Source organism: Anolis sagrei, chromosome 5 (assembly GCF_037176765.1).
Source record: "Anolis sagrei isolate rAnoSag1 chromosome 5, rAnoSag1.mat, whole genome shotgun sequence".
NCBI lineage: Eukaryota > Metazoa > Chordata > Lepidosauria > Squamata > Dactyloidae > Anolis > Anolis sagrei.
This window is the reverse complement of record NC_090025.1, coordinates 18,963,573-18,982,947: the sequence shown is the minus strand read 5'-3', so window position 1 is coordinate 18,982,947 and position 19,375 is coordinate 18,963,573. Positions and strand designations below refer to the sequence as shown.

The window sequence follows — 19,375 nt, the reverse complement described above, 5'->3', positions numbered from 1 at the left end:
TAATTTTGTAACAGTTTGGACTGAAACCCAGCACATAGTCAATAATCCACCGACATAGAAGCCACCCAGCTACTGTTGAGTTCTGTGAACAATGCCTTCTCTTCACTAGCTGACAATTCAAGTTTTTTATTTCTTCTGACGTCTTTTTTCAAACTGGGAAATGTCCATTCTTTTCCAGCTGGCTAGTCCCACACCACCCTTGGTCTTGCTGGATAGGATGAAAGATCTGATGCTAGTAAGGACCAGATGCCAGGATAGTCACTTTTATATGTATCCGTTATTTTTATTATGGTGCTCATACATTGCCCATTCCTCCTACACACAACAAGAGGTGCTGTTGCTTTTAAAAATTAACAACAGCAAGACTCTGGACTTTTGAAGTTTATAATAAGCAAGTTCTGCTGAACTGGGTTGAGTCTCTGAAACACCAAAATCCTTTCTAAGGCTCATTTGCCATTTTCTCTAATGGGATCAAAAGCCTCCCATGCTCATCACAAATCTGAAACAGCAGCCAAGGCAGAAAGGGTTTCTGCATCGGCAGCAGTTGAGAAACGTATTTTCTTTTTTCGATTGTCTCCCTCTCTGTCCCCAGTTATTGAAAGAAATAAATTTTATGGCAGTGGTTAGCATTTACAGAGGGATTTTTAGATCACTGGGTGGCAGAAGGAAAAATATGAGCAATATATAATCCCCCTGGGAGATAAATTAAGCCAAGTGCTAAGATGTCTTCTGACCTCTCTGCCCCCACCCCCACCCCTTGCCTCATTGTTAATGCAATGCTTCGTGTCAGAGCATATATAATTTAAATGACTGTTCCTTGGGATCCAAGTGAAAGGTCCAAGTACTATGATCTTAGCTCATTTAACTATCACATGATGCTTGCTTTTTTCCATTTAGAAGGAGGTTCAAGCAGCCCAATATTCAAACTTCTTGAATTAGTTTATTTTGATTTAAGTTGATTGCTTATGCTGCATTTCTCTGCATTACTGTAGGTGGCACATAAGTGCATTAGAATGCAACCTTTTTATATATTTTTCTGCTTTGAAGTCTTATGGCACTCCACAGACATTAGATAATTATAAGGAATGTATTAATTGCTAGTACACATATTGGTAGTACACCCAAAATGTTGTGGTGGTTTGAGTGCTGGACTACAACTCTACAGACCAGGGTTCAATTCCCTTCTTTGCCAAGGACACCTATGGAATGGTCTTGCAATTTGTCCACCTACAAGATGGTACCTTGATATGTCTCTCCTGATACCCCACCATCAACAATAAGTGGTAGTGGGGCTGCATCTGTTTTAGGGACAGTTTGGTCATTGCTCAGTTGGAAAGGAGGAAGAGTTTACTAATAGAATGCTAGCCATTAATTCTTGGAGGCAATGACTCACTTGTTTTAAAGAGAGAGAGAGAGTAAAAGATTTCATGAAACTCTGTGTCATGCACTGATGGGATTAGATGAAAAAATGATGATGTCGAAAGGTACACAGTTGGGTTAAATTAAAGGCATGAATCTTTTGGAAGTCAGAAAACTCACGCATAGCTCTCTGACCAAAGACAGAACTAATGCATATGTTTTTGGCACTGTATAGTCCAATGTTCATAGTAGGCGTGTAGGGAAATTGTATAGCCTGCATCTCAAATGCAGTTTGAGGGGCTACAATTAAACTTTTGGGTCATCCTAATCCCCCCTTGATCACTCCATTCTCATCCTCTCCCCAAAAAATGGTTGGATGAAAGAATAACCAGGATAACTGGAAAACATTCCTTTCATTATACATTTTGGGTCCTTTTCCTACAGTGGGAAAAAGATTACAGGTCCCCAAAGTATCCAGGTGTGGTGAAATATCACTTCCAGTTATTTAACATGGCCGCTATGGTGGTAGAATGAAAAGCTCCAGAGGATGAATGTGAGCAAACACATCTATTTAGACATCATTTTTGTTGTGATTAGGAATAAGCAGCTAGGGAAAGGTTTCATGATCATTTTCATTTCAGCAAAGAAATCACAAGCAAAAGTCCATGCATTGTGCACAGAAGGTTCCTGCTCTATCTCTAGTGTAATCGGGAGCAGCTGATGAAAAGAGAGCTCTACTTGGGATCCTTGAGATTCCTGCAAAATTAGGGAAACAGTTTGACTTGGGTTAAAGTACCTCCTTTGTGAGTACAAGAAAGCAATGTTGGGGAGAGAGTGTAGGTTAGTGGTAAAATTGTTCTGATCTTCAAAGATGGCTGGAAGGAGTCCTCTCTAAAAAAAAAGATGTTACCAGTCATCATAAGAATATGATGGGCCAGCTTCCTATGTCACCACTATCAGGTCACATAGAAGATACTAGGCAAGCAAGAACCTAATGTATCAGCAAAAACTTTCAGGTATCTCAGCAAATTTCCCTTCTACAGGCACAACACTATAGGAAAGGTTTGTGTGCTGCCTTCAGAATCCCAGGCATTAATGCCCTATTCCCTGTAAAAGCTTAAAATGGAGCTCCCAGTCTGACAACATACCTTTTTATCCTTGTTTCATACTCCAGTTTTTGTTTTGTCATTTCCTGCTTCAGGCTCGACACAAGGCTATGCAAAGCGCTATGGTTACTTGTGTTATTGGCAACAAAGGTTTCACTGTTGTCACTGCTACTGGTAGCCCGGCTGCTCCGTCCCCCAATACTTCTTCGATCACCTTTGTTCTCATAATCCCCTTGGTTGGGATCTTCATGCTGTGGCTCATCTAGTACAGGGTCTTCAAAATTGGCTCCATAAAAGTCTTGCTCAGGGCAGGTGGTGGTAGAAGATCGGCAGGAATTGGAATGCTCTGGGAGGGATATTTCACAAGAGGATGTGGACCAAGTTGCACTATCAACACTCTGCTTATCTTCAGCATTCACTATGGAGAACTGCTGGTGTACATTGTCATAAGTAGAGAGTCTATTATGCTGGCCCGACTCACTCATGGATTCCTTTTGCTTGTTGTCCCTCAATGTTACATACCCATTTGGCATCCAGCACTGGTTCCGGCTGTTCAAAGAGTTGCTATGGGCATCAGTGCTGGAAACACCCATCCGTACACCTCCATTCTGCACACTATGTGTACCCATTTTAGTTACTGGTCCTTTCAAGGAAGATGTTCTTCTAGCCTGCAATGTACCATTTGATAAATGGGGTGATGTCTTTTCCTGACCCTCCACTGAACTGCTAAAGGATCCATTGGTGACAATACCACTGCCTTTATTAAATGCAGGATTCTTTTTCACCATGAGTGGTGGACTTCTAGTCATGTCCAATTTGTGAATGCTGTTCCTTGGGCTATTTGACTTGCTCCCAGGCTGGGCAGTCGGAGATCCGTTGTCCACAATGGTTCTTTGTGGAGATTCGGGTTTCTCCCAAGAGCAGCGTCTCACTGGGGATGATTCCTTGGTGTTGTTGTTCTCTTTGTTCTGTAGCTGACCAATTATCACTTTCTTCTGGACCTCATTGTTGTTATTACAAACCTCTGGCCCACTTTGGAGATCTGCATCTTTGGGAAACAGTAGCTCATGTTCGCTTATCATCACGGACATCAACTGCTGGACAACAACCGTTCCTAGAAGAAGACAAAACACCCAATTACATGAAAAAGAAGTATTGCATTCCTGTCTTTACGTTGTGTGAAAATTTGAGGTCTGAAATCCTTTAGTTATTCTCAACTAGAGTAGACACAATGAATAAATATGATTTAATTGTTTGGTGATTTAACTGTTAAACAGAGGCTGGATGGCCATCTGTCAGGGGTGATTTGAATGCAATATTCCTGCTTCTTGGCAGGGGGTTGGACTGGATGGCCCATGAGGTCTCTTCCAACTCTTTGATTCTATGATTCTATGGTTCAGCAACTGATTGGATGCATCAACTCCGGTTGGAACTAACCAATGAGATTTAGCCTAAATTTTCTACTGGATTCATCTTCTGATGTAAAACAAAAACAAAAAGGCATTTACATGATCACAAGCAATCGCATCATTTGTTCCTTCTTCCTCATTATTCAAAATAAAGCAAATGGATGTACTTGACACTTACAGTATACTGGAAAACAAAAAACAATAGATAGTTAAAAATGGGAGATCAGAGAAGAAAAGATGACCAATTAACCTTGTATTAACTCACAAATGAGTTAGGCTTTTAAAATATGCTGTTTGAAATAAAGGTATAACTCAGTTAATGAAGTGGATTGCCATTAGTTCTTTGACAGACAATTTGGTACCAGAGGCAAAAGTAACATGGAAAGGAGAGGAATAGTCCCAACAACACAAAAAGGAGAGCAGTTCAACTTGTTTCACCCAACTTATTATTCAAAACCAACATTGCACACATGTGAAAGGATCTGTTTGGCTTACATGGGTCAGAAAAACTTTACACAAATGCATTGAAGATTGCTTCCAACAGAATCGAGTCTCTGCTTTTTTATGATTGTCACTTTGTGGATAAGTGTATTAGATTTATACATTAGAGATACACAGTGTGAGTGTGTATATCTAATGCATAAACCTAATATGTTTGTGTAAGTCTCTATACAAATAATGCAAAATGCAAATTTCGCAGCTGTGCTCCATTCCCTCTCTTTACATTCTATTTGTTCTTTCATTTGTTTATTACCCAAATTTATTTTTCTCATATTTACACAGTCATTTTTCTCAGTACACAAAGTGCATTCATTCTGTCATGTCAAACAATTCCTAAAGGTTGGCACCTTCAGGAAAACAGAGAATGAATGGCAGAAATATATAAATACTAGAAAGATTAATAATCTCATTACAATGTATGATGTTTACTTCAGTATGACTTCAGGCCCAAACAGCAGGTAGTTGGTCAGACTTGAACACACAAAGCAGGGAGGAAGGAATTCACACATTTTTATAATATTCCATTCTGCTGACTGGAGCAGCATTACCATAATGAGAAGAGAGTTGTTAAATTAATTCCATATAAATATCATTAAAGGTTCCATAAGAAGACTGGGAGAACTCATTGAAGTGCATCACACAAGCCTATAGCATGTACGGCTTATGGTATAAATCAAAGGGATGGCTCTTGCGGGAGGAGGGGGCTCAGTGGAAATGCACTATAATAAATGGATGGGCTGCTTTTGGAGGAACGCAGGAGTGGACTACCAGCAAGACTCCCGTTCTTAATTCATGAAGCGAATCTCTAGAAGTTGGCCTCCATTGGCACATGAAACCTTTCCCCTTCTCCATCCTTCCAGATATTGGGTTGGCGTGTTTATAGTTACAATGCTGTCTGAAGGTATTTTAAGGCATGTTTGATGCTTTTGCAAAATCATTTAATCTTTAAGATTAAATTGAAGAACGTAAGAATGCTGGTTCTTCTCCTCCCTTATCATACCTTTTCTTCACGTGTTGTATCTAAATTGGGTAAGATTCCTGAGTGAAAGGACTGTTGGACTAAATATTTATAAAGATGCTCTGGGAACCTTTTGTCTAAAGAGCAGGTCATAAATCCATCAATGTGTAAGAAATAAATAAGAAGAGTGATCTAAAGTTAGACTAAAATCCTGTTTGGGCATTAGCTCCTTTATTGGGCAACACAGAAAAGCCATACATAAGTAGGACAAGAAACACTACCCTCCCAATCAGAAGTCAGTTTGCCTTCCACAGCTGTAACCCTGCTTCCAGTAACATGTATTCCAGTAATTGATTTCTGGTACGTACTTTCTCTTACGTCAGTGGTAGTAAAAGAAAATAGTAGTAAATAGTCATTTATAGCCATAGTCTCAATCGCAGTGGGCCCTGGATACCGAATGGGGTCAAGGACACCCCTCCCCAATTGTATACCATACTCTAATCCTGTAATATACAATAACAAAACAAAATTGTGTCCCTTATATAAAATAACAAAAAAAACTTGCTGTTTGGAGTTTAAAAAATATTTTCAAACTGTGAGTGGCTAAATCCATGTATATAGAATCTGTGGATAGGGGATGACTGTAAACCACTTTTAAAGCCTTTCATATTGATGGCCATCAATATATACAATGATTTCTTTTACATTTCAATGATGTGCTGTATGAAATAGCTTTTTTATCTATCATCTTATCACCCAGATTCAGGAGATTTCTGCAGGTTCCAGTGCACATAATTTTATTTACTTCTGTTATGTCTTCCCTTAAATCTCTATTTTGAAATGTTATTCTAGCCCCTCAATATGTTTGGGAGACATGAAAAGTTCTCAAAGTTTTCCAGACAGTGCTTATGGATTCTTCAGCATGAGTTAAATGAACAGATTTCCATCTTCTCAGATTTTATGACTTGGGGGGAGATGCATACAAAAATACTGCTGCTGAAAGATCATTTGCAATCATGAGAAAACACTTTGATTTGCATGCTGTTCTTCCTTCCCACTCTAATTAGCAAAATAATTCATTTGTTGATGAGAAGGTTATATATCCACGGAAGCAGAAAGAACTCAAAACCTGATATCTAGATTTCTTGAATTAATTGGAATGATAGGCAGTGACTCTTTTCACAAAAAATTTAATGAGTCTTTCAATTTCAGCTCAATAATTTCTTGTTATGAACTTCTAGCTTTCACTGCTGGTTCAGACTAATCATCTGTCCAGGAAAATCTGGATTAAGGAAGCTGGGGCCATGGAGCAGTTCTGAAAATGAGGATCCATTTGTGGAGATGGTCTACTCTTAAAAGACCAGCTGCACACTGTGACAGATTAGATTACATTTGGCAGCGGTGCCAGGGTGAGCAGAGACATTCTCAAGCTCTTCTCTTTCACGCCCAATAAACTGGACAACTCTGCATCACCCCTGGCTTTATCCCACCTAGTATGACCAAGGTTAGCATTCCTGTGTCAAGATCCCCAATATACCACCTACTATCTGCTTCATTAGGAATGTGAAGAATATTCAAAAATATTGGGGGAAATGGTAGGAAAAACATATTCCTCCAGTGTTAAGAAACTCTGGAAATAACCACGAGCTGATGAGAGTATTTGCCATTCAAGACTTATTCTATTCAAAATCCATATATTGTTACTATTTTGGATAGAGAACAGCATCTTTTCCTGCATTGCACAGAAAAATTGGCTGGCACCTTGTTAGACAGGAACAATGCCATAAGCTAGACTTAGAAACTTGCTACTGCTTTGTATTAACATTTGAGATCAAAGCACCATTGCCAAAATTGCAAAGACCCTTCAAACCCACCTTAAAAACAGGCAGTCATCTGGAGTGACAGAGTCTTGTGAGGCTGAAGAGCTGGACACTATAGGATGATTTGGCCAGTTCCCTCGTGCCAATGAATAATGGTGCAATTGTTCACTAGTAGGAGGGGGCTGATAATATTTTCAAGTTATGGATAGTGGAATCCGTGGCTGCCATCCACTGTATGCTCCTGCTCTTCACTTATTATGGTAAATGGGTCCAAGCTGAGTGGGGATTGCTAGTAACCCATGTGAAAGGCTTGAAGAAAAAGATCTAAATTCCTTTTCTCCTTGGGAGCATTTCCTTCTTAACAATATCATAGTGCAAGAAGCATTTGTTTGTGCATGTGTTTGTGTATATGTGTGCTGCCAAAAGTGGCAGGGGGCTGCTAGACTCTAGAACATTTCTCCAATAGCACCACCGATAATCTAGACTTGTACCTGAACGATGCATAAGGAGATGGCACAGAACCTCAAATACTTATTCATACACATACTCACCTCCTATTGTTTGGCAGTAAATAGTCTTGTGCTCTGTTCAAAAGAAGGAGGCATGAAAGTAGTTGTGGATTCACTAAAAACCTATGAAATATCACTATAAAGTTGTCTAGTTAGTACCCAAGTAGACACTGAAACACAATTTTATTGGTGGTTGATACTAAGGAGCCCTCTACCCTAAATAGCATTAGTCAGGGATGTGACTCAGATGTCAGAAATGGTTCTGAAAAGTAGTTAGACAGCCTGTTAAAAACTCTCAGATAAGTATTCATCTCCTTTAACTTATTCCCAGATACACAGAAGCACCTTTACAAACTTTTTAACAGCAATGGCATTGATGTTGCAGCATAATCTTTAGGCTACTTAGCTCACCTTCCATGATAGTCAGAGGATCTTCCACTTTGGGACGCAGAATGTTTGGACCAAAGACAGTTGCAAGGTTTTGAACACTCATTTTGTTGACTCCAGAATAGGATTGGACTTCATCCAGGAACCTGTTCAGCCATACCAACAACAACAACAAAAGGGGGGAGGGGACAAAAATAGAAAATGGAGGATCAGGTTTCAGTCAAATCTAAGCAACAGGACCAAATGGGTTAAGGTGCCATAACACAGTTGGTAATTGCTTCAATGGTTTTTGAAAGGAAAACATCAGGCACAATGTCCCCCAATCCAAAATAACTTTCAAACAGAGGTTCTTCTTCAAACTGTGACCTCCTTGCTCCACCTATATGTGATTTTCACATTAAAATAATCTCTTTTTTGCATGAATGGCTGCTTTCCTTCCAATGTAAATAGCATTTACATGTGGCTTAATTTCGATCTGCACAGAACAAGGGTAAAAAAAATCAACGGTCCCTGGCCTTCAGCCTCAGGTCCTGATCTTAATTTTCTTTTCAAAAAGCCACTCATGCCATTTCAATGACATCTTGTCGAGTTTGGTCATCCATTGTTCTGCATGAGATTCATGTGAATTTGGAAAAAAATAGGAAAGGTGTTGCTGAATAAGAGACTGGCATCCACAGCATAACATTCTTACTCGGTTCACAGTTTCACAAGTGTAACTATTACATATACATATACAGATGATGCACAGTACAGCTCCAATTAGTTTCCAGGAAAAATACAAAGTGTCGGTTTTGAACTTTAAAGCCCTACATGGTTTAGGTCCAGATTACCTAAAATAGCACCTTCTCCCATACAATCCACGCCAAACATTTTGGTCCTCTGGTGGGCGTCTACTCCAATCCGCCAGAACTCAACTGGTGATCATCACCCAGATGACCTTTTCATCAACTGCCCTAAAACTGTGGAATGCCCTACTGGAAGGGCTTTGACAGCTAGATCAGCTGTTGGAATCTGAGACACAATTGAAGACCCATCATTTCTAACAGGCCTGCCCTGTCAATTTTAATTTGTGAATTTTAATCTGCATTTTAGCAGGGGAGTTTAAGTTATATTTTAACTCTGTATATCTCCCTATGTGTATTTTAATAGTGTTTAATCTCTTGTTTTAATAGTGTTATATTCCACCTTGAGCCACAAGGAGAGGCAAGTAATAAATTCATCATCATCATTATTATTGAGTGGGGCTAGCACCACCAAATTCACTTACTCGGTTCCAAAAAAGGAAAGTTCTCTCAGGGCATTTTCTAGATCCCCCAGTACAATTCCATGGTATATTTCCACAAGAAACTCTTTATTTCAATAGGGTTTGCTATGATCTGCAGTTTTAAATTTCCATAGTATGTATAGGAGCATATCTCTCACAGATATGGGCATCATCATATATAACTACTCTTCAGTATTTTTAATTTACTATTGTTTCAATGTCTACAACTGGGACTGCATTCATAGATTTGCAACTGATTGTATAATGTTGATATTCACATGATTGATTGTGTGTACAACCAGTAGTTAGCTTGCAGGTGTGCATCTATACTGAACATGTCACAGGATTACAGATAGAAAAACTACAGGTTCTTGGCCAGAATTAATAAAGAGAGATTCCTGCTTATAATTGTTACTGTGTGTATCTTTGAACACATTTGGTTGGTTTTAGACTTAAGAGAGACTCATTAAAATAATTGAAAACAAAAAGTTATGAATAAAATAGCTATCTTTTGCTTGAAAAATACAACTACATATGGTGTTTACCCAATGGAAGCAATAACATAGGATTGAAACAGTAGAATGATATTTCATCATAATGTTTCATGGCAAGAACATTGCAACTGCAACTGTGCTTCATCTTTATAAAAATACAGCTTTACTTTGTGAAACAGAACAATCATATGAAAAGGGAAAATTTCAAATCTCAAGTTAGCTGCATGAGAACAACTGAAGAATGTTCCAAGTTTAACACTGTTCTATCAACGTTGGTGTGCAAGATGATAGCCTGGACTCTATTTACCAGAGTCACTGAATCCCAACATCTGAGTGTTGACTCACTCAGATGCAATGGGTCTATTCTATTTGGGTCTAATAGAATTCAAGCTGACACAGGTGTTTCCCAGTTGACACCTTAATCAACATAAGGACTTTCTGGTCAACCTTTGCTGACCTCTATAAGCGTCTTCCAACGGTCATTATCTCCAACCAGCATACCATTCAGCTTCATACAACTAGGATAGACCTACTGAAATGAATGGGCCTTAAATTGATCAATTAATTGAGTTAATGGAAAGTGCAGAAAGCCACATCTGGTGTGCAGAAACAAGACTATCCTAAAACCAGTCAGCTGTACCAGCCACCACAGTTGTGTGAGAGTAGGATAAGAATCAGCAATGTCTTCCTGATCTTATGAATAAAAAGCAACTGAGGGTAATTAATAATAGGTTTCAGAAATAAGTTTTAAGATTTAATAATTCTATTACTTCAATATTACTTCACTGAAAATTGTCTAGGGCAATCTGCTAGCACATGATGTCTTTGAGGGGCACCCAAAAGAGGACTGCTTTGTGATCCTTGCCAAGTTGGTTACCTGCAAATGTACTTCAACAGGTTGAAGTTGACAAGTGGCAAGCTCTTCACGTGTTTCACTAATTCATTCAGCCCCTGTGGGAAGATGGCAAAATAAATAAATATGAAGCAAGTATCAGACATGGGTAGAATTAATTGAAGCATCAGAAAACTGACCAAAACATTAAACTTCCCACTACCATTGATGTCGAGACTGTGATGGATGACTGCGGCTGCTTTGAAAACAAAGAGAAAAATTACAGCTGCCACCATTTCAGGTTGATAATGAGAAAATGGTGAGTTGTTCAATATTTCATGTCCCAGGGCATAGTTTGAAAGTGTAAACCAAAACCACTGCACTGATTTGAATCATCCACCTACAGATGGATACAGATGCCTCAAAATTCTTTGGATACATACAGGAATGAGAAACTGTAGTCATCCAGATGTTGCTTGACTGCAACTCTCACCATTGCTCAATATTGCCTATGCTGCTGGAAATGGTCATTTAACAACATCTGGAAGACCACACGATTCTTGCTCAAGTATAACTGTCTTGAGCTGGGAATTTCTTTGACATTATAACCTTTCTCATGTCTGATCTTTTTCTGTAGCAAAAGGACCTGTGGGTGGGAGTGACATCATCTCCTCCAAATCACTGGTGGTTTTAAATGTATTTGCCCACAATCCCCCCCAAGTATCACTGTTTTAAGTCACTGTGGGAAACTCAAATGATGGTTCCTTCTTTTGGGGGTGAAGGGGAAAAAATAAACCAGCATGAAACTTTTTAATGCTGGCTGGGGAATTCTGGGAGTTGTGGTCCAAAGAGTATGTTTTTCCTGCACAACCTTTAGAGCACTCTGACACACACATTGCAGATAGTATAGTATGACCTAAGAGAGCAACCTGTGTCCTTCAAAAGTCTTGTTTAAGCTACTATGCCTGGCCTGGAAGTATGGACTGGAAACATCCTTAGAGGTTCCATCCTTAGAGGAAAACCTTTGGTCAGTGGTACAGAACTGGTTTAAGACATAAAAGGGTCCTGGTTCAACCTTAGGAACATCCAGTTAAAAGGCTTAGGTGATGGGAATGACATCGGAGAACTTCAACAGAATGAGAGTTGGGGACCTTCAAAAGTATGTCATTGCCTACTGCAGTTGTGGGGCAGTTGGTCAATTTTTCATGTACCTCACAGTCAGGATCCCTACCATATTACCTCCAAAATGGCAATAGGAAGTAATGTATTACTTCCAGTCACAATTTTTAAGGACAAATGGGGAAGGAAACAAAAAGCATATTTGAGAGATGGTACAGATCCGACAAAGTTGTGGAGGCATTTTTGCATCTTTGTGCACACTGAGGAAGACTGTGGGTGTCATTTTGAGGACAATTCATGCCTGAAATCAGGCCAACTTTTAAAACCTTTGGGGACTTTGGAGGGTTTGGAGAATGGGATAGCCTTTATGGACTGCAAAGGTGGTGTTCAGGGGTTGTAGACTTGGCACCCCTGTCATGTTGGTATAGATGGAAAGATAATCTAGAACATGACAAGTGCCTCCTGCTTCTTGGATGTAGCTAAACTTGAATACATTGATGATTTTTGACTGCAAGTACCAATATCCTGTAGCTGATGTGGCACCTGACCATGAGAGTTAAAGTGCACCAGGTCCAAAAAAGGAACTTTTCTAGTCCAGAGTCCCACATCCAAGAGTGACCGCAGTTGGGGTTGAGTTAATTCATGCAAAATTCCCCAAATACATTTTACCCAAAGCACACGGTAATGTTAGGAACAGAAATCAAGGCAGCAAACTCACCGTTTCTTCTTCCTTGCTGAGCATTTTGGCACAGGCAAGAAAATCTTCATATTTGGAGTATGGGATAACTGGTTCTGGAAGCTCTCGAAGGTACAGTTTCAGAAGTGATGCCACTGTGTGTACATCTGTGTTTCTGAACAGAAGGAACATACAATATTATTGCTAGGAACGTCAGACTACCCTCAGGTGAACAATGCTATTGTTTGTCTGCTTGTGCAATGATATTATCCAAGATACTAGCTTGGATAATATCATATCTGAGAGTTCCAATTTGGCAAGTATTGGTTTGATTAACCCTGTATTGTCCTACATTAACAACTGCTTTAAAAATCCCCCAGTTTCTCTTTTCTCCCACTTTCCCCTCATTCTTCTCTGCTTATTTCAATTGCAGCAAAATCAATTCCAAGTGCAAAAGTGCTGGAGAGGGATAAGATCTTGACCTTCTGATGCAGTCTCTCCTAACTTGTGTGTGCTCTTCTTTAAAAATTACTTTTGCCATTTTGAACACACTGTGATGTTGTCTGACCTAACATGTTCCGGTTTTCATTTATTAAATATTGGAAGCTATGATTCAACACACACACACACACACACCCCACCCCAATTGCTAAACATGTTTAACCTTCACATGCATGAGAAAAACAGAATGGAAGGGAGGGAGGGAGAAAGGTCAGACTTTTGAGGTTGGGTTTAGACATACAAATGCCTTCAGTTATGCAGTTATGAAGAGGCCCCAGAACATTCCTGAAATGTGTAAATCTTAGTTTAAAAAATACACAATGTTTACAACAATTGATCTTTTATAATCTGAAACCCTAAACTATAATTTAGTTATTTGATGCATGAAACTATTGATACATCTATTGATATCTGTCTGGAACCTGCTGCCAAAAGTTCAAACTTCTTCTTTTTTGGTACTATTAGTGTCGAAAAAAATATACTTTTCCTTAACCATGCAAATGTTTTGGGAAATATTGATAATGCAGAATAAATATGATAGTGTTGTGCTATATACATTGCAGTCTTTTAAAACATTTTTTCAACTATATGTAACACAATGCTAAGTATAAAAAGAAAGCAAGAAGACAAAAAGTCTTGTTGATGGGGAGGCATTGGAAATAATGCACTCTCCATGTACTGCCACTAGATGGTGGCATTATAAAATAAGACTATTGAATCTGTTTCACCAGCCCAAAGGCATTTTCCATTTGTTTTAATGTTATGGCTGCACAGCTCTTAATGTCAATTCTCAGAGTAGATTGTAAGCCTACCTAGTGTGAACTATTCCTAAAGGTGACATTAATTTCTAAAATATGAGATTCTGTCTAAGAATTTTGTCTTTGAATCTGAGATTCCTCCCCTAAAGTAGCACATACAGGAATACCATAGCTATGCTTCCATCACCTGATTATGAAAAACAAAACAAAAACAAAACAAAAAGTGTGTATAAAATGGATGCACATTAATTTATACAGTTGCCACTCTCTATCCATGGAATCATCATCCACTGATTTAACCATACACAATTTGACTTTTTTTAAAATCCAAAAAGCAAACCTTACTTTTGCCAATTTATATAATGGAAACCATTTCAGTATACCTTCTCAACCTCTGAGGATGCTTGCCATAGATGCAGGCGAAACGTCAGGAGAAATGCCTCTAGAACATGGCTCTATAGCCCGAAAAAACCCACAAGAACCATTTCAGTATACCTTTGTATATAATAGTATTTGAGCATCTATGGACTTTGGTATCCATGGGTGACCTGGAACCAAACCCTGTGGATACCAAGGCCCCACTATATTTCCTTAGTATGAGGAAAAGAAGGTTGAGAGGTGAGGTAACTGCCACATAAACATCTAGAGGTCTGTTGGGCAGTCAGCTCATTTTCTGCTGCTCCAGAAGAAACAGCAGATTCAAGAAACATGATTCTTTCCCAATATGAGGAAGAACTTTCTGGCAGAAAGAACTGTTTGCCAACAGAACAGTCTTTACAAGTATATGTTGGACTCTAATCCTTTGGAGATAATCAGAGGTAAGATTTACACCTATCAAAGGGTTAGACTACATGGGTTTTGGGACACCTTCCAACTCCATGATTCTATAACTGGGGTGTACTTTTAGGAATAAGGACAAGAGTTTCAACAAAAATGCAAAATACTTCATCTATGACCAGATTATTTTAATACATTTCTTTATGTCTCTCTTCACCAGTGTCTTTATCTATCTATCTATCTATCTATCTATCTATCTATCTATCTATCTATCTATCATCTATCTATCTATCTATCTATCTATCTATCTATCTCCACCTGTCTCTGTCTCTCTCTTCCTCTCTCTCACTTATCTATCTATCTATCTATCTATCTATCTATCTATCTATCTATCTATCTATCTATCTATCTCCCCATCCATCCATCAATAGATGCATTCTTCACATGTGTGCCTCACAGCCTCCTCTGTATTGATGGGCAATTCAGAAATATTTATAAGGCCTTGACAGCAATTTGAAACAAAGGACTTATGTTGCCCTGAATGTCGATTGGTCCAGGTCATGGCCGCTTAGGATCTGAAGGCTGGTTGTCTGGGATGTGCTACCTGTCATTGTTACCAACTGGTCTCCAGATTTGGAGGGAAATTTAATAAACAGTCACTGGTATTTTTGAAGGCTTGTGTGTGATACAAGTGGAAAGGAATGTAGTGTGGCAAAAATAATGGGCTGAAATGGGTTTAATGTCTGTGTTTCAGTTAATACAATGAGTGCCAGCCAAGTTGTTCAGGGCATTGACATATATAATGGAGACCTCACAGAAGAAGAAGGGTCTGACACAACACTATAGATGAGGAAACAACCCAGGATAAAATCAGATAATATTATGACAACACTAGTCTGTTCCTTATGTCTTCCCTGTGACTTTTTAGGATATCGTAAAGGAATAATGCTAAATGTGTGGCTATCTCCTGAGGTTCAGAGTGTGGGGAAGTGTTAGGCAACATTCCAGGAAGAGGTTCATTGAAGGTTAGCTTAGAATTAAGAGAGAGGTCAATGCATGTTCACTGTCCGTCCCAGTGGAGCTGTAGACTCTGGGGTCCAATGTTTTTGGGGTCAAGTTTTCGATAACAGCAAGGCCACTAAGAGCTAATCCTAGCTCTACTGATGCTGGTTCATTCACTCTTTGCCTAAAAATGTTTTCCACCATCATATATTTTTCTTATTCTCATCAGGAAAACAGTGGCTTACATTATTGTTGTTGCATGCTTTCAAGTCATTGGTAATTCGAAGGTGAAGCTATCACAGGCTTTTCTCAGCAAGATCTATTCAAAATATGTTTGCCTTTGCCGTCCTCTGAGGCTGAGATGATGTGACTGGTCATAGCTTCATTTCCTGGTCCCCAGACATAACCCAATTCTCTTATCACTGCCCCATGGTGTTTCATGGTAGCCTAGCCCACTTGTACCTAGTATGTATGGATGAGCCATCCTGATCTTTGTCCCAGACAGCAAAATGTTTTGGACCAGTCCTATTAAGACAACCTGTTTTTCAATCATTCACATAGAGGACAGAAAGAAATCCCATCTAGCTGCCATCCGTAAATGGCTGTCTCAGCCGTGCTATGTTATATTACAATTACTGCTATTCTTGAAAGAAGGATTGATTTCCCCACTGTTTTCTGAAATATTTAGTGTCGTACTTCTGTTTAACAGCAACCAGGTCAGATGATCATGTAAACGTTGCCGCTCAGTTGGGCAACAGCCTGCAAAAGCAATGCAACAGTTCAAAACTGCTGCGGCTGGTGTTAACTGCCTCTGGGGAGGTGACGATCCCATTGAAAATAAGCTGGAGGATGTCAGCGTAACAGTGCCATTCATAGGCAGTCAGGTCTAAATCCCTTGCTGTTACTATGGCAAGTGACAAACCAGCTACCAGAGCTGATTAGCAGAGAATTTAATTAAACAGTCGGTACCCAGAGGATTTTCTAAATTCTTCGTCTCGGCATTTACCATTCGTCACTTCCCCATTCTCCTCCCCTTTAAACAGATATGCACAATTGTGTGTGTAGCCAAATAGAGATATCAGAGACGGTGAGGCGAGTTAATTGTTCATTTATTGTCCAAAAGAATACCCACTGCCTCTAGTCTGTAAGCTGCCCCTAGGAATATAATATAAAAGCTTGCCAGATGCACAAACAGACTCAAATCCTTTCCTCTGCAATTAGGCAGCACGGATGCAGAGCTCTTTTCATCCCAGCCCCTGTTGTCACTGGCTTCCTTTCCATCTATTTCTGCCTCAGCAACATTATTTACTTTGTGGCATTCTCAGACATCATGGAAATGACTGCCAGAGGCTAGTTCAGTGGACAGAAGGGTTGTTCATCTCACCCCCTCTGCAAGCGATAAGCACGGGAGCCCATCAGGTCACTGTCAATATGGACATAATGTTTCCATGCAAAAATTCATGTGCCGCATTTGTTACATAAGTGGACATAACACATGTCAGTGTGGATCACTGCTAATCCTTCCAGAATGCTAATGTGAGAGGTAGCAAAAAGTCTCAAGTGGCAGTAAAGCAAGGACATCCCAAAAGCAAATTTATTTTAGGCTGGTTCAGTGACATAGATTCTCCTACATACATGAATCCTTTAAGACTTTGATAAAGGTACTAGCAGACTTGTGGCTTGATTAGAAGGAGACTCTGTTTAGTTCATACCTGTTGATAGTATACCTGGCACTGAGTCCTTGTGTGTAGGCAGTGCTTCTTCAATGAATCACTTGTGTTTACAGAGATGGTAGCTTCACTAGAAACAGTGTTTTGTAGTGGTTTGAGCACTCGTCTATGATTCTGGAGACCAGGATTCAAGTCCCTGCCATAAAACCCACTGAAGGTACTTGGGCAATCACATTCTTTCAGAAGGCAGCAATTGCAATCCTCTTCTGAACAAATCTTGTCAAGTAAACCCTGTGATAGGTTCACCTGAGGGTCAATAATGACTTGAAGGTACGTAACAACAACAACTTTCACTAGAGATGGAATGGGCAAATCTTTTCTCACAATGGTTTTCCTTTTTTTTTTTTTTTTTTAGTCCCAACCTCTCTCTCTCAAAGTTAATAGAATCATAGTTTCACAAAGCTGGAAGTGTCCACAAGAGCCATCTTTTCCAACTTCTGGTCATGCAGGAACGGATAATTAAAACACTTGTGACAGATGGACACTCAAGCTCTTTTTAAAGACCTTCAAAGAAGAAAAGTTCCATCTTTTGGGGCAGCTCTTCTTTGAAGGTCTTTAAAAAGAGCAATCAACAAGTTCTTCCTAATATTTATGATGATTTGTTTCTTATAATTTTAATCCACTTGCTTGTGATTTTGTGTCTGGACAAGCAAAACAAGCTGACTCCATCTTCTACACCACAAGCATTTCAAGCATTTACATGCGGCTATTTATTTATTTATTTGCGCCATTTCTGTCCCGCCTTTCTCAAACCCGAAGGTGACTCAAAGCGGCTTACAACCAGCAGCCATTCAATGCTGTAACAATATACAAAGTATAATTTAAAACATTTAAAACAAATTTATGAAATCATACAATAAACCATTTAAAACCACATAAAACTTATAAAACCAATGCCTTTACTGTTCATCTTGTTGTCCAAAAACACCGTCTAAGCCATTCCACAATTCAGTTCCACAGAGATCCATGTTAGTCTATTGCACTGTGTTTCCAAAGACTTGTTCAAAGAGCCAGGTTTTTACATTCCTTTGGAAGGTCAGGAGGGTGGGAGCCAATCTAATATCTCTAGGAAGGGAGTTCAACAGCTGGGGGGCCACCACTGGGAAGACGCTGTCTCTCATCCCTGCCAGGCGCACCTGCAAAGAAGGAGGGGCCGAGAGCAGGGCCTCCCCAGCCCATCTTAAGCTGGTTCATAAGGAGAGATACATTAGGACAGGTAAGCTGGGCTGGAACTATTTATTATATCTTTCTCTTCTTCTCCAAGGTAAAGACACTCAGTTACCTAAGCTCTTCCTCATTCACCTTTTCTCCCAGCTTTTTTTACATTATTGGTAACTCTCCTCTGTTCCAGCTTGTCAATATCTTTCTTAAACTGTCATGTCCAGAACTGGGCACAGTATTTCAGGTGGTTCTGAATAGGGTTGTGCAATTATTTCCCTTGATCTGGACATTATACATTGATAGAGCCCAGAACTGCAAAATCCAAAATATTTTGGGGGTGCCCTAATTTTGCTCCTCTCTAACTTATTTCTTGCTCTCAGTATGAAAAAGAACATGCACCTGTTTGTCATGGAACTATTAAGAGAAACAAGATACTATTTCCTCTACCTGCGGCATAGCTATTCCACTTCCACCAACTTAATTAGGACATCATATTCTACTGATCTTCAGTCATAGTGTTATTTTATTTAAGCCATTTTCACTTGACTGTTCAGTAACATCCTCAGAGACTGATGGGCAGCAATGACATGCATATGAAACGTATATTAAACACACACCTGAGGATGGCTGAGGCAATAATTCCCCTGAAGAGATTGTAAATGAGGAGGTAAGAAAAATGGGTTGTCACAACACATCTGGAGTAGAATAGTGCTTCCATAATTTTTAAGACTTTTGCTTTGCGAGAAAATGCACAACGGGAGGTAGCTAATTGTTACTGACCTGAGCTGGGCAGCAGGTTGGGAGGGAAGTCACTACTCTCAACAATGAAGGATATCTTTCCCTGGAGCAAACAGCTTGCAATATGATGTTCGTCAATGCCATTTGAAGGGCAAGTTCAAACCCTTTGATTGTGTATGGATTTCAGATATAAAGGGGGCAAACCATTTCAGAGCTACCATTTTTGCTTGAACTCTTGCAGTCCACTGATGCAGGACAATATTTCTAGATCCAT

General features: G+C 39.5%; 1 protein-coding gene across 6 annotated transcripts in view; it reads right to left on the bottom strand.

The window, feature by feature from the left end:
- Positions 1-19,375, bottom strand: part of ARHGAP24 (Rho GTPase activating protein 24) — a 394,377-nt gene that overhangs the window by 3,836 nt on the left and 371,166 nt on the right. For all 6 annotated transcript variants that reach the window (XM_060779286.2, XM_060779285.2, XM_060779289.2 and 3 more), the window contains 4 exons: positions 12,477-12,609; positions 10,685-10,758; positions 8,074-8,195; positions 2,508-3,579 (listed from right to left, as the gene is read on the bottom strand). In XM_060779286.2, coding sequence (XP_060635269.1) covers positions 2,508-3,579; positions 8,074-8,195; positions 10,685-10,758; positions 12,477-12,609 — 1,401 coding nt within the window. The remainder of the gene's footprint in view (positions 1-2,507; positions 3,580-8,073; positions 8,196-10,684; positions 10,759-12,476; positions 12,610-19,375) is intronic.